General features: G+C 43.1%; 1 protein-coding gene across 3 annotated transcripts in view; it reads left to right on the top strand.

Annotated features, from left to right (window-relative positions):
• rab11fip4b (RAB11 family interacting protein 4 (class II) b) overlaps positions 1 to 27084 on the top strand; it is a 50616-nt gene extending 23532 nt beyond the window's left edge. The window contains exons 4-19 of one of the 3 annotated variants that reach the window (XM_056585743.1): positions 9430 to 9659; positions 9980 to 10165; positions 11054 to 11188; positions 12326 to 12361; positions 14772 to 14871; positions 15160 to 15263; positions 16637 to 16777; positions 17236 to 17317; positions 17860 to 17997; positions 18476 to 18631; positions 20232 to 20297; positions 20812 to 20955; positions 21339 to 23986; positions 24591 to 24860; positions 25040 to 25176; positions 25411 to 27084. In XM_056585743.1, the coding sequence (XP_056441718.1) occupies positions 9430 to 9659; positions 9980 to 10165; positions 11054 to 11188; positions 12326 to 12361; positions 14772 to 14871; positions 15160 to 15263; positions 16637 to 16777; positions 17236 to 17317; positions 17860 to 17997; positions 18476 to 18631; positions 20232 to 20297; positions 20812 to 20955; positions 21339 to 21455 (1635 nt within the window). In that variant the 3' untranslated portion in view covers positions 21456 to 23986; positions 24591 to 24860; positions 25040 to 25176; positions 25411 to 27084. The remainder of the gene's footprint in view (positions 1 to 9429; positions 9660 to 9979; positions 10166 to 11053; positions 11189 to 12325; positions 12362 to 14771; positions 14872 to 15159; positions 15264 to 16636; positions 16778 to 17235; positions 17318 to 17859; positions 17998 to 18475; positions 18632 to 20231; positions 20298 to 20811; positions 20956 to 21338; positions 23987 to 24590; positions 24861 to 25039; positions 25177 to 25410) is intronic. The other 2 variants (XM_056585745.1, XM_056585746.1) reach the window with 2 other exon arrangements.
• Positions 27085 to 27458: the final 374 nt, after the last annotated feature.

The following is a 27458-nucleotide window of genomic DNA, read 5'->3' as shown; positions in this document are numbered from 1 at the left end:
AGAATGACGCAGGGCATGTGAGGGGAGAGGCACTGAGACACGGAGAGCAAAGCAATGCTTGGGGAACCTGCTAAGGGCGAGATATATAGAGAGAGGGAGAGCAAACCGGCTAGTGTTGGTCTTCTTACAACAACTGGACTGAGGTGAGCGCACTATTCTCTGTGGCACTGGGCTATGTTTGCTTCTGACTGTGTTTGGTACAAATAGTGAATACAAATTCTGTACTTTGACTATGCTTCTTATCGTGTCTGGAACATTTAAGGTGCAGATTGTACGAAAAGACGAGGACAAATTTACTATTCGAAATATCTATTCAGAATCTTTCAATTTCATATAGAATGATCTTTTGTGTGTGCGTGCGTGTGTGTGTGAGTGTCAATTTAAGTAAGTAAAGTAAAAATGGGGCTGTGACTGTGAACTGTGACTGAACCAGACGGAAACTTCAACCATTTATGGGAAGGATGACAACAAAGACTTGGATTGGTTGTATTACAGGACAGCACATTGTGAACAGCCACAATATTCTCATGGACTTTAAACTGGGTTTGTGTCCACCCTTCATCCTTTTGTACATAAAACAGGTGCCATGGTGATGATGAGGAAACTCTGAGCTGGCTATTTCTGTAGCCCCATTTGTTTTCTAAGCGTTTCTTCCTGTACAATTTTCCAGTATAATACAATTATCTTGAGTGTAAAGACCAAGTTATGCTCGTTATTTCCAACTTTCCTCTTTTAAATGTTTGCAAAGAAAATTTATAATAATAAAATAAAATAAAAAGCATACCCAGTCATTGTAATCTAGAAGCGAGTATGCCTAAATGTACATGCCCTTTTACATTTGTCCATGTTATGATTATTACTTTTATGCTGCAAGTTTAGCCCAGGAACAATACTATACAATGGTGTGTTCCCTTTTTGATAGTAAAAGCACAATGAAATGGTTAATTCATTATGAACTGGTTCATTCTAAATAATATTTAGGTCTTTTTTTGTCATCTGCACGTATTATTGAATCGATATCGAAGCAATTGGATCAATATCGAATCGAATCGAATGAACACCTAAAGAATCAAATTGAATTGAATTGTGAGGTACCTGGCAATACTCAGCCCTAATAATAAGATTAAGCTGCACTAGGTCTTTAAAAGGAAATAGACACTTCTATTTTTCCGCAACTGAACTCCTTTAAGAGCATTCCTGCCTATTGTTAAACCTCAGTTTTTGTGTTTCCAGATTGGCCCGGGTCATTTGATATGGGTACCGTGTGGTGGATAAGTAGGTCTACAATAACTCGATTATCCGTGCTGAGCTGGTCTAGATGAATGAAGTATAATCCACAGCACTACCAACTCTCGCACGCTGCTCGGTCCCTGTGCAACAGGTTGGTTCTCTAAATGATGGAAAGAAAATAAAAGGTTGAGTAGTTATTTTCATCGCACAATACTCCCCCCTGCTTGCTGAAAAGATTGTGTGTTTGGGTTCTATGAATGAAGAAGTATATTTTCTTTACTTGGAGCGTATGGACTCGTTATCTACCTTGAAAATCCACATTTGTGTGCACAAGGGACACAAGGTTCTCATTTGATCATTATTAGTTTTTCTTTGATATGAGGGAATTCTCCCCAAGACAGAACATTTAGCACTGGGCCCATAGCAGTGGAAGCATGATTAGGACTGAACTGTGGGAGCCTTTTCTCAAGCCAGCGGGGTCAGGCAGCTGTAGTGGAACGGGGGTCAGACCACCTGCTGAGTGTCTGCCCCGACCGCGGCCGCCGCCACACTGCTCTCACCCACAGCCGGCCCACCCTCCAGCACACACACAATGGAGCTGCTGACAAACACACAGGAGAGGGGGTGGGGGGGCTCGTCGGTTCAAGAGGACAACAGCGAAGCGTCGGTCGAGGCGAGAACATTGAGATTATTTGAATGGTCAGAAGTTGATTCCACACACAATCCTCGGGGAGTTTATGGGAGAGCATTGTCAAAAGGGTCTCTGTTGGGGTTAATGCTAATTCTATATGCATGGTTCCACATAATCTGATCATCTCAGCGATGGCAATAATGAGAGGAAATATCCTCATCTAAATAGATTGTGCATTTGTGACTCATGTGAGTTCTCTGCGGCTTCCTTGTTTTGGTAAGAAGCAGCAGGCTAAACGGTGTGGCTGGTTAAACACGATCAGTTGCTCCACACTCGTTGCTCATAGTTGGAACAGGTGGGTGAAACCTAAGGGACCAAGGGATTAACCAACAGACACAGTCGTTGAATGGTACATAACAATAACATGCATGCAATAACACGCAGGCAATCACGCATAGTCTGTGTTGGGCGTGACACTGTCAGCTAACAACTGCACTTAGTACAGGATTATCACACACACGTGTTGTCTTTCTCCCTCATTTGCGTTCTCATGCGTACGCACACGCAAATATTGTTTAGTTTTTTTTTATCTTTCTAAGATAGTATCACAGTTGTATAGGATTACATTTCCCAAAGGATCACGCACACACAAACACATTGTAGCTGTTTTATTTTTCCAAATATTATCAATTGCAGTGTCCCAAAATGGAAGGATCACACACACACACACACACACACACACACACACACACACACACACACACACACACACACACACACACACACACACACACACACACACAGTAAAGGTTAGATTACCTTTTTCATCAGATCCCCTGGCTGTCTGTGTGTTCTTACAAAGGAAGAAACTTAAGAAATACACCAATGGCAAAGTAACTCGCGCATGCTCACATTAAAAGGATGTATGTCTCTTGTGCTCCAACAGTTTGTGCGTATCATTATGTTCTCTGACACCAGCAACGGTTGGGCCTGTTCTTCATGGTTCTTGTCTTCCATTTAGAACTACATTTTACTGACCATTGCGTCAGTAAAACGAATGAACGCTGTGTGCGTTTGGACGTGGCTGTGGTGTGCGTTCCCTTTACAATGTTCCAAGTGTCTCCAGTACCCTTCTCCTCCCTACATTGTCCTCTGTTCCCGGACTACATTCCTTGTAACCCAAGCAGTTACCTGCTCCCCCTGGGCATTAGTTGGAGGCAAAACTGTGTGTGTGTGTGTGTGTGTGTGTGTGTGTGTGTGTGTGTGTGTGTGTGTGTGTGTGTGTGTGTGTGTGTGTGTGTGTGTGTGTGTGTGTGTGTGTGTGTGTGTGTGTGTGTGTGTGTGTGTGTGTGTGTGTGTGTGTGTGTTTCTATGTCTGCCTTACGGGTAAGATAGCATGGTGTGTGTGTGTGTGTCTGTCTTATGTGTGTGTACAGAATCCTGTTGGTTGGTACACCTGCGCTGAAGGGGTTTCAATGTGTGCCAGTGTGTTCCTTGGAGCTGAATGGAGAGGGAGGAGCGTGGAGGCTGAGGTTGTTCTCACACAGGGCAGTTTCAGTAGGGAGGCTGAATGTCCCTTGTGTTGGCAAAGCTCTCGTATCCACACTCTTGCCTCACAAAGTGACGATACACGATGAGTCATTAGTTCTTTGGTTGTGGTGTGTGTGTGTCTTTGATGTGTGTGTTGCGTCGGAAGAGTAGCTGGGTTTCCATAAGCAGGGATTTTTCACAGTAGCCTGACTGAATATAAAATTAGGATGTAGTCAGACAGACAGACAAAACTGAGCAAAGTGAGAATCGTGTTGGGAGAAGAATGGATGATGTTAACCGATGGTAGAGACGAAGCAAGTGAGAAATGTCGAGGGGCGATGAACGGGATAATGCCTCGGAGTCAAGCCTATTACCTTGAGTGATGACATTATCTCTTCTTTTCTCCTGCTCCCTTTCTTTACTACACTCATGGTGTGTGTGTGTGGCGGGGAATTGCACTAGGGTTTCAGCATCAAGTGAAAAAATTAACTTGAGCGAACCAAAGAATGAGTGGAATTCACGTTGTTGAATGAGGCAAATTTTTATCGTTGAATGTGGCAAATTCACGTTGTTCAATGAGGTGAATTCGTGTCGTTGAATGAGGTGAGTTCTCGTCGTTGAATTTGAGTTAACCACATTCCGTTAGCCACAAACACACCGATAGTTTGGCACTATTTTCACTATTTTCTTAATGCTGAGAGGTTGTCCTCCTCATAGACGGCCCAGCCAGAAGCAGCGGCTGTATTATTGAGGCAGTGGCCTATTACAGATAGCCTAATAATCACAATATTTTTGTGTGCATGTAAATGCTAGTCACTGGAAGTAGCTATCAGAAAAGCAAATGCTAACCCACCAAACCTTCCTCCTGGACTTTTAATGGGATTTGGAATTACACAACTCGTCTGAATCTGGGTAAGACGGGTAAATGCTAATGTACAGATATCTTGGCATATCCCTATATTTTTAATCAAACATGAACGAATGCTGAACACCAGCTCATTGGGCATGAGTCATCTTCAATCGCATATCGGCTGTCTGCTCAAAGTTCCTGGGTGCAATGCTTTATTTATATTATATTTTATATTCATGAGAGCAATCTGAGAGCCTCTGCTTTGTTTCACTCTACTGCCAAGTCATGGTGAGACCTACAGCCGGCTCCTTCTCTATCCTCCTAAACGTGAATCGATAGGGCCTTGAAATGCACGTCCGTCCACATAATGCTCTGCCCACAGCACATGGGCAGGTTAATGATTTGCTCAGCAGTAAAAGTGTATTGACCCTCTGCCCCTCAGACAGGCTAAGGCAGGGACAGGAGGGGGAAGGAGGGAGAGTCCCATTATCCGCCTTTCCAATATTGTTGTTGTTCAGGGTGATAAAATATGTGTCGGGACAGTCCCTTTTTTAGAACAATATAATGAGGTGTGTGTGTGGTGTGGGGGGGAGTATGTACAATGTACAAGCATTTGAATGAGTTTCCGAGCAGTTTATTTTTTCAAATTTGTCAAGTTCTCTGCAGTAGTTTAATATTGCTGTTGTTTTAACATTGTTCAAAGATTCTGTGTGCGTGTGAAGACTCTTTGGACATTTCCTGTTTTCTAAGAATACCTTCTGTGCCTCTGCAACAACTACATACTTTTTGGGGAATCAGTAGAGGAACTTAGCCCAAGAGAGTTTGGCTGGCAGGTACGGTGGCAACAGGCAAATAAATTCAAACAAATCTCTGTCTGTATCTCTTTATCTCTGTGTCTGTGTCTGTGTATGTGTCTTTGTCTGTGTTTCTGTGTTTGTATCACCCTCTCTCTGTATCTTTTTGTTTGTTACTCCAACAGACAAAAACATGAGCATGGTGATGAAAGCATACTTCCTGTTCCTGAAAAAGCAACAAACAAATTGCTTTGTGTTTCATTCTTTTTCATTGTTGTAATTTCTCAGTAATTGGGACATAACACACAACATATTGGTAAATATTTTGAGTTTCAACACTACAGCAAATCGTAATCAAAGAAAATGAATGTGTACATTTACAGTATTCATACAATGCATGATACAAAATTGATTGATAAACGTTTAATACAATATATGTAAGAAACTATTTATTAACACTATTATTGCACTATTAATACATGATACATTATAGTATGTACATTAACTCTATTAATACACTGTTAATACAATTCATGTTACACTAAGGACGTTAACAATGTAACTACACTACTCCAACAATATATTATTCACTATGAACATTTACTATATTATTGCTATATTGTTATAGAGAAACACTATTAAAACAATAGTTAATACACTATGTACATTTACACTATTAATGTACTATTACTACAATACATAATACACCATGTACATTTGATTACCTATAGATAGATAGTTATATTGTGTGTGTGTGTGTGTGTGTGTGTGTGTGTGTGTGTGTGTGTGTGTGTGTGTGTGTGTGTGTGTGTGTGTGTGTGTGTGTGTGTGTGTGTGTGTGTGTGTGTGTGTGTGTGTGATGCGTGCGTCACAGTGCAGAAGTGGTTTCAAGTAGGACAACAGCAAATTAAACTGTGATGGATGTAAAGACTATAATGGAAAATACAGTTGAAAATACTCTTTGTTAGCTAATAATAGAAACGATAGAGATCATATTACCACCTATTTGGTGCCATATAAGTGTTAATTTGAGGAAAGGACACATTTCTGTGTTGCCTGAACCCTTTCTGCCCGGATACTTTGGGAAGGTCATCAGCTGTGATCTACGGCCAACGTCACTGCAGCCGATGCAAATAGTGCTTGGTGCCTGCGTAGACCGGCTCCTGTGTAAACACAGCAGAGGGTAGGGCCGAGAGAGTTCAACAGGACACACGGCTACTGTACATGAGCGGGTCACTGCACACACAGTGCACTGAACTACAGTACCAACAAACATGCATCTACATTTAACATGCTTTATTTTTTTTTTATACTTATTTTTTTTAATGAGCTAAATTACGAGACAAAATTACGAGACAGAACAAAAAATGAAAAATTCCAAGGGTGGGTGGTGACAAGCCCACCCACCCCCTACCCTCCCTCCCCGGGCCCAGACCCCCCGCTACGTGATCCTACTAAAAGACTCTTGAAGTTAACGTGTTGTGTTTATTTACTGTAAAGGATCTACATCTGAAGGTCAACAGTAAACAATTGTTCAGAAGAAGAATATATTATCTTGAAATTGTCGGATTTTGGTACCCGCCTCTGTCTTTATTGGACATATTGTACGATAAAGTAACGGCGACTACATAATTGTTTTCATTATTCTCAACCTCCCGCTGTTATCATCCGCCCTTCACTGCATATTGAGTTGTGTGTATGTGACGAGTTTGTGACGTATGAGAATTCTAGGGTGTTCTAGGGTGTTGCGCTATAAGTCTGGTTTGCCGTATTTAAGTATTGCCACCTACTAATCCACTTCAGATAGAAAACACATTGTTTAGAACAGGAGAGGAACAACCTAGAAGAGATTGCCTCAAACGAAGTGTCTTGAGGTGGCAGGTAGAGCCCGACCGATACTGGATATAAGGAGTTGGGGTGTGTGTGTGTGTGTGTGTGTGTGTGTGTGTGTGTGTGTGTGTGTGTGTGTGTGTGTGTGTGTGTGTGTGTGTGTGTGTGTGTGTGTGTGTGTGTGTGTGTGTGTGTGTGTGTGTGTGTGTTGTAGCGGGACAGTGGGTGTGGGTTTTCCACGCCACCAAGTTGAACAGTTGACCACACAACACACAGAGCAGTTCAGAGTCAAGGTGATTTATTTACAGTGTATATAAAAACCACCAGGGCGGTAAAAGGGTCATCCACCTCTGTTAAGGTACAATCCGTATCCCTACTCCGACCAATGGTACTTCCATCGGTCTCTCTCTCGTCGGCAGTGGTACAGTACTCCCAGAAGGTCCCACAGTTGCTCTATGGAGTTGGCTAGCCCTGGCTCTGGCTCTCCCATGTGGTAGCCTGCTCTTTAACCCTTTAACCCCAAGCACTCCTGCATAACTATCCTCAGGCTGACATCGTTACAGGGAGGAAGTCCATGTAAGGCTTGGGGGGTGGAGCTAGCAGTTTGCCAGATACACTGCTCCCCTCACTCCTCCCTGCAGTCTGCCACAATATATATATATATATATATATATATATAGTGGTATCGTGGGGGTAGAGCAGCTCCTTGGGATTTGCTGCTCACCCTCCAGCAACATGGCATTAAAACCATGAGCTAAAGGAACCAAAAACCTGTAGTATGGGGAGGAGCTACTTAATTTCAGACAGAACATGATGTCAAACTGTTATTGTTGGGAGTGTTTACGTGGATGTGCTCAGTTAAAGCATTTAGAGTTTCAACAACGACGTGAGAGGATTTATAAAGAGCTCAATACATTCATAAATCGACACCTTGTCATATCGGCGCATATCGGCAAACCTATACGCCGATACGTGATATCTGTGATTGGCCAATATCGGCCGATAAAATTGGCCAGCCTATATATCACCAGGGCTCTAGTGACAAGGTGTATAAATTGAGAGGAGCAGACGGCAGCAAACAAACCACTTGTACTACACAGCCAACAACACCTCAGAGGGCAACCGTCTAGCTGTGCTTGTGCTTTTAGGAGCCAACATTACAGAGCCACGGTGTTGTCTGGGATGCCAGTCATTACACCAAGGGATTCCCTTGAAACCAGCAGCGGTCTCCACTCTGAGGTCGAGCGAACCTGTAATTGCACAGCACCTAAACATGAAAATGCATGATTACATACAAACTTTGGATGGGTGCACATGAACGCACAAATGTATGCACTCTTCTTTTAAACAACTGGTAATGAACACAGACACGTCCTGCACACACACACACACGTTGTTTGCATGCTCGTCAGAGCAACTCATGAGTGTCAGGCACACCTCAAAGTGATTCCTTACATCTTTCTCTCTCGCTCTCTCACTTGAAGCTGATGCTGTTCTGTTGTTCAGATGGCTTGTCACCTTGTCAGGTGACATCCTATGACTACACCATTGAGTGTATGTCAAGTGGAAAGTTAAAGAGAGAAAACGTGGCTAGGTTTTGAAGGTGCGTTTGGTTGTTTTGTTATGTTTGCCGGATATATTTATGCCCGCCCAATCCCCCTCATTTCCTTTCTCATTTTCACTTTCTCGCCACAATCTCACTCTCTCTCTTTCTTCTCTCTCTCTCTCTCTTTCTCTCTCTCTCTCTCTCTCTCTCTCTCTCTCTCTCTCTCTCTCTCTCTCTCTCTCTCTCTCTCTCTCTCTCTCTCTCTCTCTCTCTCTCTCGCTGTCGAAGCTGGTGGAGGATGCTGTTCTGTTCAGATTGTCAGATGACATGACTACATCCTATGACTACAACGTTGCATGTAAGTCTGTGCCGGTGCACAGTCAAATTCAAAGAGGTTGAAACTAGAGCTGGCCGATTAAAAGATTTCTAATCGTAATTCAAATGAATGGTTTAGGACGATTTTTTAAAAAATAAAATAGTTTATTGAAAATAATAAAAGAATGAAAAAAAACTTTAAAAACATACATATTTGTTATTCATAGATTCTTTTTGGGCAGAATCCCCCAGCACTACTTGAAACAGACTAATTGAAAAAAACACAACTTCATTGTATGCTGTGGTTGGAAGAATATGGTAATAATCATGTAAAGATCACTCAAAAAAAAAACCTGTTCATTTTACTGGTAGGGAGCAATTTAGAGCAAGTTCTCAAATCGGACCGTATTTTAGGTCTGTCTCCCCCTAATCTCTCCTCCTCTGATTTCCCCCCCCGTTTCCCCCTGTTCTCCTCATCTCCCCTTTCCCCGCTGTGTCTTCCAGCTGTTTGGTCAGTCTGAGTTAAGGTCATATTCTGCTTGCGTCAGGCTGCATTGATATTGTTTTAATGGAAGGCAATATGGAGCCTGACTTGAGGTATCTACTCTCTGAGTTCACGACCTGCTTTGTCCTGCTGCTTGGTTGTTTGTTACTGTGAGCCTTCATGATCATTGCTATCCCTCCTCCCCTTCCTCTTGGACAGTGCGGTGAGGAGTCGCGGGCGCGTCCCATCATCATGTGCACGCGGGCCAGTGCTGACACCGCCACAGAGGGTCGGCTCTGCTCCCGGGACGAGGAGGAGCTGGAGGAGGAGAGGGAGTCGGACAGGGACAGCGCGGTGGGGAGCACCCAGGGGTCAGACAGCTCCGAGGGGCCGGCCCGGCCGGGGGACAAGGAGGACTCCCTGGGGGAGCTCTTCATCCCCACGCACAAGTGAGTCAGGGGCTCTGCAGGGGGCCGAGGCGCTGCTTCTGTCTTAGATAAACACCAATATAGCAGGACGTTATCAAGTAGAAATTAAAATAAAATAAATTTGATTAAATGATTAACAAATATGTAGATTAATGGACTCATTCATATGGCAATGAAAGTGATATGAATCAAGTTAATCAAATATATCTCAGTACCATGCTGAAACTCTGACAGAATGATTTAAATACAGGAACAGAACATTTGAAATGTTTTGATATTTGGGTTAAAAGACTACCTTTTCACCACTCATACTGCTGCTGTGTGTTTGTGTCTTCTTTCAGGCGAGGTAACACCAGCACTTCAGTGACCTCTGACCTGTCGACCCGGTCCTCTGCCTCTCTGTACGAGGAGCAGTTTGAGGACTACGGCGTGGGGGAAGAGCCAGACTACACTCCCAGCAGCCCCAGCGCTGAAGACGAGAGCCGCACCCACATCTACTCCGACCTGGGATCCTCTGTCCCTTCCAGGTGGGAGAGAGAGGGAAAGAGACACGCACGCACTGGGTTTCAAAGCAATATACTCTGAATATTTCGCTATTGATTGAATTATGACCACAATGTTTCTTGTTTTTTGTCATTTTCGAGTATGGAGGTGTACACAAGCAAAGATGTGATCATGACTTTGAGAATGTGGAGGCGAGAGAAGTAGCCAGACAAACTCGATAACATGCTGACTGCTAACATTTACACTCTATTCATCTGAGAGAGAAAGAGCGAGAGAGAGAGATGGCTTTAGTACTTAGTTAGTTAACTTAGTTGAATAGTAAGCTCTTTAAGACCATTAAGCTGGACCTCTAACATTTATAAAACTAGACCTTAAGAGTCTGAAACTGCATTCCTATTAATACGGCCAATAGGTGAGCTCCAGTTACACGAGCGCCCTTGGGTTCCAACCGCCCAGCCGAGGCGGTTCTCCCTGTGTTCTTTTTAAGTCCTGTGTGGTTGGTATGCAGAGCAGGGACGCGATGCAGTCAGGCCATTCCAGGGAGACGAGGAGAGCTAATCCTCTTACACATGGTTTCGCTAATGAATATGTATGGGGCTCTCTAGGCCTGAAACCCCTCCTGACGAAGAGTCAGGATAAACAGCAGGATCTAATGAGTTTAAAGCTCACTCACTGGGGGCCTGGACCTCGTTCCATGGGTTATTGTCACCAAGATGCTGGAGGTTTTGCTGCTTCAGTTTACCCTTGGGAAAATGCTTGAGGTTAACTATATAGGTACTATAGGCCAATAGTACCTGAGATCTTAAGCAATTTATCCTAATAGGTGAATTCATGTTTTCTTATTTGTGTTGTGTGTCTGTGATGGTATGGTTGCGTCATTATTTTTGTGCGGCTATGTTTTATGTGTACAGTGCGGGCCAAACTCCTCGCAAGGTGCGTCACCTGTGCCCGGGAGACCAGATGGACGTCTACTGCTCCCAGTGCTGCAAGAAGGTCAACCTGCTGAACGACCTGGATGCAAGGCTGAAGAACCTAAAATCCAACAGGTACAAACCATACACACTGGCATGCATGTGTGTACACACTTGAATGCATGTGTGTACACACATGTTTGTATCTGTGTGCAAACATGCATGTATGTGGTACACACTTGCATGTAGACTATGCTGTATTTGACACAGACAGGACGACAGTTTTTATACAGGGCATACGGTTTTACTTTATTTGAGGTGTTGGATAAGGTCAACCTGGATGCAGAATAAATCCAGGGTGTTATCTAACGTCTAGATTTGAAACTAGCGCGTCAGTCCTCTGACAGCTTTAACCATTGTCAGAGCCGACTATTCTTAGCCGTGTTATCCATGCTGGTCGGCAATAGAGAAGCTCACTCTCTCCCACACACGCATGCTTAACAATATGTACCTCAGTATCCACTTTATGTAACAGTACTATACCAGAATTTTTCTAAATTGGATGTGTAAAAAAAGAATACACTGCTATATTGCAGCGAAATTATCTCCATCCATTTAAAAAGAAATAAAAGAAAGGTAGTGTTGATATTACCTCTCTGTGGTGTGTGTGTTTATTGTACTGTTTATTGCATATAAACAGACTACAAAATAAATATCTAATCAATACTGGGCTCTGACAAAACAGATTTTATTTGAATCCGAAATGAAACTATAGTGCAATATTATGGTTGTCTGTTAATCATAGAAACCCTTACCTTAACCACATTTTAAACTGTAGCTTACGTGGACTTCCTTTCACAGAATTCATGTTCAGAAACATGTCAGCATGAGTGAAGAACAGAATACGTAGGATGACTTGTATCACCCAGGAGACGGTGGGACAGAGTTTCCCCCTGAGGTAGCAGAGCTGTTGGACCAAACCGAGTCGCACTGATCACACCTCGTTCCCTTAGGAATGAAGCAAAGTGGTTTGAAAAGTACAGAAAAAAGGTATAGGAAGATGAAGCTAGAGTTAGTAGAAGCAGACTATGAAAAGGAAAAGGAACTTGTGGACGGATTCTGTTATTACATTGCAAGATATATAGACATTGCCATCAGAGTGCTGCTCCAGGAATGTGTTTGGTTGCAGCTAAACATGTCGCGAGTATTTTACCTGCTATTTAGTCATTTACTTAAATGATGATAATTTCTTTGTTTTTTTGTCTATTGTAGCCCCAATCGGAAAATCTCCAGCACTGCCTTTGGAAGGTATGTTGGTATGTGTGCGTGTATGTTGTGTGTAGTGTGTAGTGTGTTGTGTGTGTGTGTGTGTGTGTGTGTGTGTGTGTGTGTGTGTGTGTGTGTGTGTGTGTGTGTGTGTGTGTGTGTGTGTGTGTGTGTGTGTGTGTGTGTGTGTGTGTGTGTGTGTGTGTGTGTGTGTGAGTGAGTGTGGGGGTGAGTGTGTGTGCCATGTGATTGTATAATTTTCTACTTAATCCTCACTTACGCCCACACTATTACACAAACAGATGACATACACACAGTTGTTACAAGGAACAGTAAGCAGTACTGTGATCAAACTTTGAGTTAATTAGTCCTGACTCATTTGTTATTAGGATTCAGGTACGCCCACTGTTTTTTGGCTTACCTGTTGATATAGCTAGCAGCATTTTATAGTCAGCCAATCCCTTTTATGCATTGAGTTGTTTTGTTGCTTTAAGAGTATGTGCTGCTCTGTGTATTAAATTAGTCTTTGGACCGGTTACCATGACAACTACCATCCTAAACCCACAAACCCATAGATACGGGTTGAGACGATGTTATAAAAAGTTAGAAGATTGAAGTGTCCCTAAACCATAGGACCCATAGATACTGGTTGAGACGCTGTTGTACTATTGCATTAACGAGAGTCTCCATGTTGGCTGTTATCCATCATGGGCAGTGTCCTACTTTTCCCCCTCTCTGGGCGTGAGTTATTGGGACAGAATGGAAACAGTGTAGCTACCGGAGCAGATGTATGTATTCTTTGGAGGCGAATCTCTCCTCTGTGTACCTAGGTCAACCTAGTCTACTGGCTAGTCAGGCTTTATTGACCAGCCCTTCCTCTTGTGCTCGCCACTCGCATCTCTTTCTGTCTAATCTCTTCCTCTTCCTTCTTCTCCTCCTCCTCCCCTTGCCTCTCAACATCTCTCTCTGCTCTGTCTTTGTCCCTGCTGGTCATTCATCTCCATAATGAACTGGAGAATGTTAGGTCATTTCATCTATCAGAGAGAGAACAAGGTTGTATGTAGGGCTGGGAGAAACATGGAGTCCGCCGGCAAACGCGGCGCAGAGGAGCTTGTATGTTAGCAGAAGACAAATGGCTCCACAGTTCGGAAATGTTTTGGGTACAAGGTGTCTGACGAATGACAGAATCAGGTTTTTTGCAGAGAGTGCTTCAAATCTGTCGCAACTAAAGGGTCGAGTACCTACGACCGACCTCTTCCATCACTTGCAGCAGCTGCCTCGAAATTAATTATTTTTTATTCAGATAAAGGCAGTACAGCAATTGTCCCAAATTGATTCCGGACTCCCGGACACCCGCTGGAGGGTCCGGCGGGGGTCCGCTCCGGAGGAGCTCAGCTCCGGCCGGTGTCGCTCCATGTCGCCATTCAATTCTGTGATTCAGATTGATGACGAAGTGGAAGAACCAGAGACGTTGGAGAATAATATAATTGATAATATAATTATGATTAATACATAATAAGATTCATAATATTCCGGAGGCGCCCCCAGCTTTTGGCCGTGATATTATATATAATATTGTAATGTTCTCAAATACGAGGCGGAGGCAGTGTCTAGTCCACGGTTTATTCAACCATCAAACTGTATTCAAATCCGAACGGTAGGAATAGTAACGGTAAATCCAAACAGTAGGTATGTAGGCTATAGTAATAACGGTAACTCCACGGTAACTCCCCACTCCCCCCCCATCAGCAAGGCAGGTTAACGAGCACAGCGACGCAGGCAGGCTGGAAATGAGAGCACAGCGGCGCCACCGATGTAGAGGACGAGTTGGAGCTCGGCAACGGCAACTATGATATTGTTGCGTCAACAAATAGCGATATTATATCTTTTATCGATATTCTGCTTGAAGATATCGAGATTAGGGCCCGACCGGTATTGATTTTGGAGGGCCGATGCCGATTATTTTCAGAGAAAAATTCTGATTACGATTAAATCGGCCAATTATTAAAAAAAATGGAAAAGCATCTAAAACTTATTTTTGGATTCCTTAAATATACTTTGTGAATAATATGTGAATCAAAAATAAAAAAGATCTTAAAAAATGAGTGCCTGAACTTCTTTTTATTGGTAACTTTGTTGTGTGTATGAGTACAAATGCTTGGTTTGAGTGCGTACAAGCAGCAGCCCTCTTTCCCGAGCGTGCATGTGCCTTACAGCAGTGTAGAACACACACACACATACATATCATATTTTTTCCCACCTCTGTGTATTCCCACTGCTGCTGTTCCCCTTCCTGAACCGATATTAATCTTTGCGTGTGTGTGTGTGTGTGTGTGTGTGTGTGTGTGTGTGTGTGTGTGTGTGTGTGTGTGTGTGTGTGTGTGTGTGTGTGTGTGTGTGTGTGTGTGTGTGTGTGTGTGTGTGTGTGTGTGTGTGTGTGTGTGTTGAGCAGGCAGCTGCTCCAACACAGCAACTTGAGCAGTAGCCACGGCAGCACAGAAGACTTGTTCAGGGATAGCATTGACTCCTGTGATTTGGACATCAATGAGAAGGTAAGTGTGTGTGTGTTCTCCTAACTTGGTGAAGTAGTGAGTATTCTAAATGATGACCAGCCTGTTGGATATCTCATAAGCGAAATAAACTACCACCAACCACCATGTATATCCTGAACTATGTCGTTTTTTGGACTGCATGGATCATTGACAGTGCACATTCTTCATTGTTTTGGAAAATTGTAGGACCATTTACAGTGTAGGTGTCTCGCTGTTTGTTTGTGGATCTGTCAATCCGTCTGTCTGACTCCCTGTTTGTGTCGCACTCTCTTGTTCTCCGGCCTCCAGGTGGGTTTCCTTGAGAAGAAGGTGGCAGAGCTGGAGAATGACAGTCTGCTGAGCGGCGATCTCAAGTCCAAACTCAAACAGGAGAACACACAGCTGGTACACAGGTACAGGAAGACCACTGATCCTCGGGATCTCTGCCATAGGAAGTTAACTAGGGGCTACTTTGTAATGAAGACCATGGACATGAACTGAAAATTCTCAAACAGCTCAAATAGCATCTGAGGAAGGATGTTATCAGGATGTTTTAGGGCAGCCTGATCATCATGTTCGGTCGCGTTTAAAAACACAATCATTATAATTTAGACTAAATGGGTTTAGTTTGTGTAAGCTCAAATTTGTTCTTCTTTATCCTTGGGGTTTTGTGAGTTTTCCCACTTAAGGCTCTTGAGGTTGGAGAGTTTGATCAAATGATATTTGAATGTGGATCTGTGAGTCATCTAATTAGCTATGGGAAAACAGTAGTTGACTGCTCTTGTCTGCAGGCTTCAGTACTGCAACAGATACTTTAGCAATTAGCCACGATAGGAATTGGTTCACAGATGCTCCATTACATGGTGATTTTTGAACAGCTGGGAGGCGTTGTTAAAGTGTCAGTGTACCCACTGTTTTAGCTGGAATTCGAAAACTGAGATTTATTTTGTTCCATGTTACAACCAACTGCAATTTTGTGAAACTTTTCTATTGCTGTCGTTGTGGATAAGTGTTATAATTAACCCTCAGTTGGACACAGGACATTCAAATAAACCACTGCTCAGATGAAGCTCCACACATCTACACACACATCTTGGCATTATACTGTAGGGGTCTGAGAAGCTTTACCCTTTCTCAGAGGCCACATTGAATCACTGCCCAAACAGAGCTCTATACATCCACACACACCCCGCTGTCCCATGGTCGTGACGTTGAAGAGTATACTTGCAGGCACTTCGGCATCCTGAAAAGGCCGTTACTTGCGTTCGAAGCAGAGTGGCATGTTCAGGTAGTGTTTTGGAGAAACTGTCAAACACATTTTACTCTTGTTTTGACTTAATATCTTCCTTATTTCTGTGATAAAAAGGCATAGATGACGATGTTGACGATCATATATGAGTTTAAAGTTTAAAGCAAAAACAAAATTGATTTTTGTGTTCAGTCCCTCTTTAATTCCCCCCCTCGCTTTTCACAATATAGTTCCTCAAGTCAGATAAATGGTAGCGAAGCAGCACAGGCTAGCATTCTTTGAGATTGATGGTGCATTATTACTGGCATCGAATTGTTATGCGGTCACCGGTATGTTCTAATATGTGAGTATGCGGGAATGGCAAAATCTGAATCAAGGACCAGAATTATTGATTTTATAAACGTGCGTATATAATATCGTGGAGTAACATTCTGATGTTCCTCCAAATGGATTGAGCAAACCCTAAACACAGAGACTAGCAGTGAAGGTGGTGGTGCTGCGTCCCGACCTCTGGTCTCTCCCTGTGTGTGGGGTCAGGGTGAACGAGCTAGAGGAGCAGCTGAAGGACCAGGAGGCGCAGGCAGAGCTCAACATGGAGGAGGAGGGGAGGCGCCACCGGGAGGCCTTCAGCAAGATGGAGAGGGACACCAACACACACATAGAGCTGCTGAATAACCGGTGAGGTGGGCGCACACACACACACACACACACACACACACACACACACACACACACACACACACACACACACACACACACACACACACACACATAAACATTAGCACCCTACTCCAAACCAAACATTGTCAAGGACATACACATACTTTCTCTCCCTCTCTCTAGATCTCTCTCTCTTTCTCTCCAGATCCCTTTCTCTTCCTCCCTAGATCTCTCTCTTTTTGTCTCTCAGCCCAGCAGATAAAACCATTAGCGTACTATTCAAATCATTTGAAGAATATATTTCACTAGAAATCAACAAAGACATTTTTGAAGTTGTTTTGTATTTCATTATATTTCAACAATGTTGCGGTAGTTAAGGACAGACCCGGTGGTCGATGAAGAGTCCCAGGGTCTGTGTTGACCTTGGAGCTCAGCTGTGTGTGCGAGTTGCAGCTAACCTCTCCTCCTCTCCACAGAGTCCAGCAGCTGGAGGAGGAGAACAGCCACATGTCCAGTGGCATGTGTCGGCTCAAGAGCCAGACGGAGAAACTGGACGAGGTCAGCATTCTTTAAAAAGCCTCCTCTAGTTTTATATCGTTCCTTGTTAATATGTCTCAGCAGTTGTCTCTTTCTCAATTTTTTTCTTTCTCTCTTGCTGGGCCTCAGACAAAACGGAATTCATTTGAATAATTGAATCCTACGGTTGTCTTGCTCTTGTCATGTTCTGTCTTCATATCCTGACATTGCAATATATTTTAGCGATTTAGAAACCTCTTCTCAGTGGCAACATGCATTACTTCAGGCTGTGAGGCTGCTTAATTCTCAGAGGCTCTTCTTCTATTATTCTTACAATGCCAACATCTCAACACAGCATCTTAAAGAACACACTTTATAGTTTGTGGTGTAAAAGACTGCAATCATGGGAACTGCACGCACAATCTTTACAAAGAAGGAACAGGTGTTAAGGTTATGCTTAATACTAGTTGGTGTGTGTGTGTGTGTGTGTGTGTGTGTGTGTGTGTGTGTGTGTGTGTGTGTGTGTGTGTGTGTGTGTGTGTGTGTGTGTGTGTGTGTGTGTGTGTGTGTGTGTGTGTCCTCAGGAGAAGCAGCGGATGACAGACAAGCTGGAGGACACCAGCCTGCGTCTGAAGGATGAGATGGACCTGTACAGGAAGATGATGGACAAGCTGAGGCAGAACAGACACCAGTTCCAGAAGGAGAAGGAGGCCATGCAGGAGGTAGCAGCAACGCTAATCTGCATCCGTTTTGCTCTCCATTTTTCCATTTACTTTTCATTCAAAGAGATGTGGATAGTTGGATTATTATGGTTCAGAAATTCAGTGCTTTATTAATCCCGAAGGACCTTGTTTGTCAAAAAGAGTCTGCTCACGAAAGAAAATAATGCAAAAGGATTACAGAAATAACATATGGTAAACAAATATGATGTTCATAAAGATGTCCATAATGTATCAGTATACCTTGATGCAAAAATAGGCTAAATCAGTAAGTAAAGGAGAACAAGAAATGAAGCTAAAAAGCCAGCCCACTTCTTAGATCACCCTGTGTGCAAAGCCCATGTAACATTTCCATGGGCCGTGCACACGAGGTGATGCTAGAAGTGGGCTGGCTTTTTATCTCCATGTGCAACCTGGAGTGAGATGGGATGCTGTGTGAAGCCTCACCTCCTCTGCGCGGTTCCCCGGGGTGTGTGTGCAGCTGATCGAGGACCTGCGGCGGGAGCTGGAGCACCTGCAGCTGTACCAGCTGGAGACGGAGAGGCCCGGCGGGCGTGGCTCCGCCTCCGGCCTGGTCGACTTCACCAGCCGGACCCGCGAGGTGGAGCTGGAGCACGAGGTCAAGAGGCTGAAGCAGGTACAGAGGAGCACCCGTATCAAAGGCCGTCGTACAAGCTGTGCTGCGTCGGAGCCAGACACAGCAATTGTTTCAAAGGGGACATATTATACCACCAGGTGTGAGTGTGATCAGCCATCACAAGCCGTTCACACAATAACTTTCATTTCATCACAAAGTGGCATTTCTTAAATGCCTTGCAGAACATCCTGCCCCTATTTACCCCAAAGGATTTGCCAAGAAATATGCAGCGAAGAGGCCACACCAGTTGAAAGTACCAACAGTTCACAGGCAGACATGCTCAATTAATTAGGGTGTCAGCCTATGCACTGTTCAACCCTCTGTCTGTGGGTCTGTCTTTATCTTTCTATCTTACCTTGTACCCTTCTATGAATAGGATGTTCTTTTGCCCTGGTTTCATCTTGGGTTAGTGTTGGTTCCCTATCTCTTACTTTGGTTCTGCTGTTCAACAGCATTTGCGTTGCAACTATTGCATATCTGGAGGTCGGCAATAGCAGCTGTAATGTTATTACTGAGTCTCTGAAGGGCACTAACTGTGACCTGGCACAGAGTAAACTCCCCAGATAAATGAGATAAGAGTTGATAGTGTTTTTATAAAATTACCCTTTCAGGTAGAAGACATGTAGCAGAACCACTTGTTAAGTGGTTCCGGTTAAAGTCTAACCTTTCCACTATCACAGCCACCATATACAACCCTGTGTTTCGTAGCAGATCTCCTTTAGCTAGCTAGTCTTTGGAAATTGTTGCGGCACCCTGGGATACAATTCAACTCTAACCTAATTATAAGTTTAAATTCAACACCCGTGTATATATATATTAATATTAGCATAAGTGTGTTGAAAAAAAGTCCTATGAAAGTTAAGATCAGGGTAATTGTGTAGTTACTCAGGCAGACTTTCATGTGTTAGTGCGGCCAAGTACTGAGTGCTGCGGTGCTGACAGCGCAGGAATCAGCACAATCTTTCTCTGGATTAGGTCGATTGGCCCCGTGTTTCTGTGCGGCTGCTGCAGCCAGGCCTGTCCAGTCGAGCACTGAAAGCCAGGGCACGGGGCTGATGGCACGGATTCCTCTGTCACAGTCTGTGAGGCAATGTGGAATTATCACTCTGCTTCCAGCCATCCTCTTTCTCTAACCCTTACTCTCCCTCTCTTGTTCACCCTCGCTCTCGTTGTCATACTCTCATTCTCTCTTTTTTTCTCTCTCTCTGCCTCGCTCTGCCTCTCACGTTCTCTCTCTCTTGTTCTCTCTATTTGTTCTCTCTGTCTCTCATTTATTTTATACTTCTCTCACTCTCCCGACTCCTTTCTCTTATCTCTCACTCCAGTCATGCGTGCAGCCCTACTGTGGTGTGGTGTGCTGTGCCCGGTCTCACAATTGAAACTACATTCCGGTTTTGTTTGTAATTGTGTGTTGATTTTGGTTTGGTCGGCCCTGGTGTTCTGCATTTAATGCCAGCACGTGGGTGTGTGTGTGTGTGTGTGTGTGTGTGTGTGTGTGTGTGTGTGTGTGTGTGTGTGTGTGTGTGTGTGTGTGTGTGTGTGTGTGTGTGTGTGTGTGTGTGTGTGTGTGTGTGTGTGTGTGTGTGTGTGTGTGTCCCAGGGCTTTCTCAACACTGAATTCCAGCATCTGACTTTGGCCAGGGCTTGGCTCCTCACTGGCCCGATGGTAAAAGTAGAAACACAGTTCCATGTGACCTCTGAACTCATGATTAACCACTAATAAAGGGAACAAAGTGTGAAGTTGCCCATAGAAGCTAAGGTTCAGAGGGACGCCCCCCATAGGCTAGGTAAGGGGGGTGTCAGATGAGCTGACCATTTGTCAGTGGGTATAAAGGGCAACTTCACGCTGAGTGGAGGTGGAGACGGGTGAAGGCGAGCGGAGCTGTGCTGTAACCCCACATAACACTTTGTTCCATCCTGTAGGTGTTGCCATAATAGATGTCTGTCGCTAAGGTGCCGACCAGAGTGTTTGTGTTGTCCTGTGTGTTTCTGGGTGCATGTGCGACTGTGGCTTGGGTAGTGTCATTTCAGGCATGGAGTAAACCAGTGAACTGCGCAAAAATGATAGTCTCATAGTCTATAGATAGATATTAATAAATCCCTTTTTATCTCCTCTTCCATCTCTCGCTCTCTCTCGCTCTTGCTCTTTCTCTCTCTCTCTCCCCCCCCCCCCATTGTAGGAGAACCAGAGGCTGAGGGAGCAGAGTGAGGAGTTAAACGGACAGCTCCTCAGCCTGAGTCTCTTTGAGGCCAAGAGTCTGTTTGCATCACAGAGCAAGGCCCAGTCCCTCGCTGCTGAGATCGACAACGCATCCAGAGACCAGGTAGACGCAGGCTGCTTTCATTCTATTTGTGTGATACTAGCCTGAGACTGGGATGGGCAGAATGTGTGCAGGGACGCCTGTACGCCTGTATTTCTAGGTCATGTCTCAGCAGGCCATTGCCCTAGAAATGTGAAGGTCGTTGCAAAGACATGCATTTATAGCACGGACTATACTATGAGATCTCCCAATTCATGGTCTCTATAGTCATCCAGCTCTATAATTGTGAGAGCAGAATATATCATATGGAAGCTAGAAACCCCATGACTAGGGAACGACTGCTAACCGTAGCTGGCACACGCTGCTGCTGAACCCTGATGTTATTACGGTAAATGGTTCATTGATAAAAGGTGAAAGTAAGATATTCCCCGGTCCTCTTTCCCTAGCTCATAAAGGCCATAAAGGAACAGGAGGACATCAACTTCCGTCTGCGGCAGTACATGGACAAGATCATTCTGTCCATCCTGGACCACAACCCCTCCATCTTGGAGATCAAGAAGTAGCAGCCTCTCACCTGGGCTGAGGAATCACCTGGTGACGGGTTGCTAGGATACTCGTCATTCCACTTGTAGAATGAACAGACACGGCAATCCCTTGGGAGGTCGCTTTAGGGATTTTAAGGAACTGGAGTTTTTCCCAGTGAACTGTAGAAGAGAAAAGATTGAAATAGACACGTGTCGCCCTCTGCTGTTGAAGGTGGGAAAAGAAGAAAATGCCTGTGTGTTTTATACCGGTATTTCGGAAAAGGTATTGACAAGGGGGATTTCTCCACTTAGCAATAGGAGCGGGCCAGTTTCATACTCTGACAAACTGTCTTAATACTGTGACTCATCAATACTTGCACCTGCTATTTCTATTTCTATCAAAATCATTCTCTGCAGTTGGCAATAACCTATTAGCCTAGATCTCATAACATAATACTGGATAATTTTGTTCTGTGAAATATCCTTATCTCGAAACACGAGGGCTGGCTTGACAGCTGGAACAACCTAACAAACATATTTTATGAGGAACATAGAAGGCAGTGAGTTATCGACAAATGAAAGATCATCACATTGAGATAGCCGATCAGTTAGGAGGTAGCGTGACCCCCTAGCTGACCTCCCACATGTGACCTTCAGGTGATCTCCGGAGGACAGACTAGGTAGGTTGATCAAGGATGCCGATAGGTACGTGATTTATTGAAGGAAATAAAAAATATTGAGAAAGGAGATGAAACCAATGGGATGGGGTGAGTTCAGAGAAATGCACAAGAAAAATCAGGGTGGAGGTAGATGGATTAGTGTCTTAAAGTCTTGCTTTGTTTTTGTTTTCCTGTTGTTTTTTGAGTGTCTTCCAGAAGCTTCTATAGGCTCTTGCGCTATCAATCAACTGAAAGGGTGAATTGAGTTTTGGCTAAGACCTCAGGGTTCTTTGCTTAGAACTTACTGTTCTTAACTAAGAACCTGGTGTTCTTAGCTTAGAACTTAGTGTTCTTTGCTAAAAACTTGGTGTTAGCCAACCGGAAATGTTGGTAAACAGACACACAAACAGTCACTTTAAGAAGGGGAGATGCACCACAGAAGGCGTCTTGGCGCTGTTGGGGGGAAGTGGTGGTCACATTGTATGCTGTAAAGCAAGCGAGTCACAAAACACGTGTGCAGGGGGTGTTTTGACATGAATGTAATGGGAGTTAATGATCTTAAATTCCGCAGATTTCAGTGATTTAGTCCTCTTGATATTGAGGCTTCTCAGTAGCCAGGGTAACGTTGGTCAAGCAATTGATAGCGACATACTTGATTAAATGTGATTTGTTAATATAGAATACGGTACTATAAGGATAATGTGTGTATTGGTCGTTTTTTAGGGTGAAAGACTGGAAATACCAACATTACTGTATGCTACACTGGAAGGATATAGTAGGGTTTACCATGGGGCTTCATAATACTGTAAATACCATGAATGTAATCACCTGATATTTCACCTTCTGGGGTCATTTAACAAGATTTCACATTTCTGCTTTAGTATAAGGATACAGTATTGTATAGAGAGATTAGAGTATTACAGCGCATTGTTAAAAAAAAAAAGAGGGAAAACTACTGTATTAATTGTTTTGCTTACTTGCACAAAAAAGCAGTTTGTGTTCTTTTGCATGGTTCGCCCCTTTTTCTGTCTGTGCCTTTGGAAGACACATTTCAACAAAATGTTGCTATTGCATAACATGTGTTTTAAGTCTGCACCTGGCTTATTTCATGACTTGTAAATATTGTACATAAGTAGTGAAGATTTGTATTAACGTGCCACTCACTTCTCTTTCTTAGATGACGATATGAAACCTATTTTATACTGTTTGGTCAAGGAAGAGTTTGTGATATCCTATTGCTAGTTAAAAGAGCCGTATGGCGAATGCTTTGTGAGGCAAAGCTGATTTAGCAGTTTGGGAAAATGTTGTTGTAACAAATGATTTGGGACTGCAGTGTAATTTTTGTTAACTTTTTTTTTTTTTTACTTTGTAATAGTTGCAATTCAGGCGATTTTCACTTGAATATTCTTTGATATGGTCAGCAACTGTCTTCCTAACTTAAATAAAGAATAAAGAGCAATATAACTTATTTATCATTCAGCCGGCTCCTGTCCTTTCTGGAGCTACAGCAGTGACATCTGGCCTTGAGTCATATGTTGGTGTATCATTGCTTAATAACAGAGGCGGGAAGATCGGGAGTTTTCCCGGTGGGCCGGTCACTCCGCCCCTGCTTTATATGTGTTCATCGTTGTATTCTGTGCTTTATCAATGTGTTTTTTATTACTTTTTTAACATTAATTTAGATTTAACAATTATTTGTATTGATCACTAACGTAAACATCAAATATTTCTTATCAGGTGACCCTGTCTACTGCTAACTTAAAACTGGAAATACATTATCACTTATCGATTGTCTTTTATATCTCTATCCTTTGAATTCTGTTTGGGAATTGGCTCTTACATTGTTTGAGGTTGGCGCCGCCTAGTGGAACTATTCTGCCCTTCCGCAAAGATTCAGAGATCACACGGAAGGTAAGTAGGCAGAAGCTTCTATCTTTTTTGATTTTGAGTTAGCGTTTTAAATTAATCTGGAGTTGAAGTTAAACGCTATCAATCCGTTTAATTTCCATACGTATATGTTGCGAGACAACACTTAAACCCGGGAAACAGTGTCATTTGCTAATCAATAACATTATGTTTAGCTGAGCTTGTTCGGGCTCAGGGGTGGAGGGGATGTGTGATGCTACTACTGCTTTGTGTGGGGTGCGGGTAACTGACCTTTAAGACAATGACTGCCTTTCATAAAATTATACATTATATTTTTCAACAGTATTTGTTCATGATTGTCTTCCATTAACACTCGTTAGTTGTAACAACATTAGCGTTATCCACTACCATAAAGCTATTAGATGATCTAACGTTGAACTAGCATCCATTTCCAAGCAGTCTAACGTCCTTCCCTCTCTTACCGTTTAGTATAAACTGCTTGATTAACTAAAACCAAAACAAACGTAGCTATCAAACAACATGGTTGCTTTTAAATGTACGTCTTTCCATGTCTCTGTATATGAAAATACTTCTCTTACTATTGCAATGTGTCACACATGAGACTAACATTCTTTCCTTACAATGTCAGTGCCACTGAAAGTGTCCCCGACAGTGTCCCTCAGAGCAGAAGCAACATGCAGAGCAGAAGGATGACCCAGAGTTTCTACAATGCCTCTGGTTTTGTCAACGGGACTTGCCACGTCCCACCTGTTGACTCTGAGTATGCATTGAACAGTAGCAGTTCGGCAAGTACAATAGTTGTCCAGTCCAACAAGAAGACAGTGGTAGAGAATGGCTATTCTTCATCAGCACGACCAAAGAGCAGAAGACGGCGAAAAGGCCTTGGATCCAAGAAAAGGTTGGCTACTGAGTTATATGTGGCATATCAACAGCCTTCTCTAGTTCCCCATGCAAACAATTAAGCTATACAAATTAACCAGCGAACATTACAAATTAAACTACGGAAGTGACTTCAAAGCCTGTCCTAGTCGACCCTCAAGTCACCAACGTGGTTCATCTGTGACCACTGTTTTGCAGGAGCCGACTTTGGCCCCCACCCGTGGATACGGCCATCTGGCCGACGCACCACGCAGAGGACGAGGACTGGGAGAAAGACATCCAGGAGGTTGTGCTGGTAGACTGGGAGAAGAGGACTTTTGGACTACAGCCATACGGTATGTTCTGCAACACTGGGACTCACAGGAGCTTTTCTGTCAAGTAGTATACTGAAGGAGGAGGAAAGGTAATTACCTCCGAAATTCCCCAAAGGCTCTTGAAATAGGTGTTAGTTCTAAAAGCCATTGTAAGTATTTGGGCCGAACGTTTACCACTATTGTATTGGAACACACAGGGTGATGTTGGATCCACGTCGCAACGTTTATTCAAAGCTTGGTCTGTTTCTCTTTTAGGTCCAGAGGACCTGTTAAGTTTTGCTCTGCGTGATGTATCACTGCACCCCACGGCCCCCCCCATAACGGCGGGGTACACCCCAGCGGGGAGCCACCCCCCGCCTATTTTGTGGAAGTGCTACTCGGGTCCCCTGGAGGAGGGACAGTTCTCAGACGTGGATGAATAAGGAAAGATAGACCAGATGCACTGTTTACCACCTGCCTTTGATTAAGCATGTGCCAAGCTGCTATAGTTGTGTTTTTATACGTTCAGAATTACCACAGTTATCTTCAGATTTTATGTATTTTAATTTTGGCTATTTGATTTTCAGGCCGGTGGCTTGTTCATTGTTAATTTTTCCATTTGGTTATTTGGTGTTTTTAATTTTAACAGAAGGAAATGTGTTGCTAATTCCCTTGAGCAATTTTGTCTTAAGGAGTGTTCAAACCAGTTTTGTTACATAGTGGTAATTGTATATTTAGAATGTTTTCTTAAAAGACATAAGTTATGTTTGGGGAGTTAATTATGTCACAGCATTTACAGTCAAAATTAAAACTTTTGTTAGAGAATATATTTAAGAGTGAGTATGTTATTGGAACCCTCAAATTATATTTTGTTTTTGCACCAACAAGGCATATATTCATATTAAAAGTGATTGTTGCGCCATAATCAGTTTCATAGTGAGTTGGGTTAATCATGTGATGGCAGGCAGGGTGATAAAGGGATCTTCTGATGTTGCAGAAGCAAAATATTAGCTATCAGACGTATAGCATAGATTGAAATCTACTTTTCAGTTTGACTTACTCAGTGCAGTCGCTTGCGACCATGTTTTTAAAAATAAGACAATACCAATATGCTTTTATATGTTTTCAAAATATATCTATTATTCCCCGTTTCTGTCGATTTGAGGAACTATTTCAGAGGGTGCAAATTAAGTGCGTTGACCACTAGATGGTGCAGTAGGTCAATACTTGCAGGCTACAGTTCATCATCGGCGGCGCCAGATTATTTACCAACACCTTTGGGAGTTCAATGGGTTCGTTCGTTCTCAAGGACTCGGGACACGCATCGACGGCCCGGCGTTGAAATCAATTTCCACTCGGGGAGTTTCATTTAGAGAGCTCCTCTAGATGAGGCCACTGTCACCCACGAGCCAGAAGCTGATTAATGACCTCTAATAAAGCAAAGGCGTTCGTGTGCACGCACACTGCGTGTCGCTAATGGACTGACGTCATGGTGATCCGTGGTGAGTATCACAGCTCTGTAGGTGTGATCATTCCTTGGATGAATTCGATTATTGTAGTTTTTTTATTTATTTTTTGACGGAAGCCATTTAGCACCATGTCAGTCGGGCCTACATTCACTAGTGCTGCTGTTTAGAGGAAATGTTGTGAATGTGCTGAGGAAATAACTCAATAGATTCAGTAGCAATATATTAGCCTAAAGTTAACACTTTCTTGACCCTAACCCTTTCACAGAATTGTTTGATTTTATATTGTATCATTGAATGCTATAACAATTTTTTTATTTTTAACTTAAGTTTTTCCATTTGTATTATAATATTGGGACAATGAACCTATTCTGGGGCTGGGCACACATGAATCCAGTTATAGATCCACAACCATGAACATTTTTGAATTCCTGAATGATGGGCCAGCAACCCAAAACGTCAATCGAGCAAAATGCTTCAAACTGCTTCCTCGTGAGCAGAATGCTATTCTCTACATGGGGTTTAAAGCGTTTGTCTCATGAGCAGATTCTATATACTTTTAGATTCCAAATGACATGGAGGGATCCAAAGGAAACCCATATGTGGCACAGATTATGTGGGTTAATGAATAAAGTAGATAGCTGGATATAAAAAATATATGATAGCCTTAACTTAAAATAGTTCATTACAGCCCATGGTCTATTTTCTGTACTTTGTCATACTTGCTTAAATGTCCAGATGTATAAAGTCTGTATTGATTTATGGTGGAACATGTTAAAAATTATGAGTCCAAAGCAGTTCAACTTTTTAATGATTTGTATGAATTATGCTGAAATATAATGGAGGTCGAAGATAAGA

Source organism: Gadus chalcogrammus, chromosome 3 (assembly GCF_026213295.1).
Source record: "Gadus chalcogrammus isolate NIFS_2021 chromosome 3, NIFS_Gcha_1.0, whole genome shotgun sequence".
Taxonomy (NCBI): Eukaryota; Metazoa; Chordata; class Actinopteri; order Gadiformes; family Gadidae; genus Gadus; species Gadus chalcogrammus.
The sequence above is the reverse complement of the archived record's forward strand: the minus strand, read 5'-3'. Positions and strand labels throughout refer to the sequence as shown.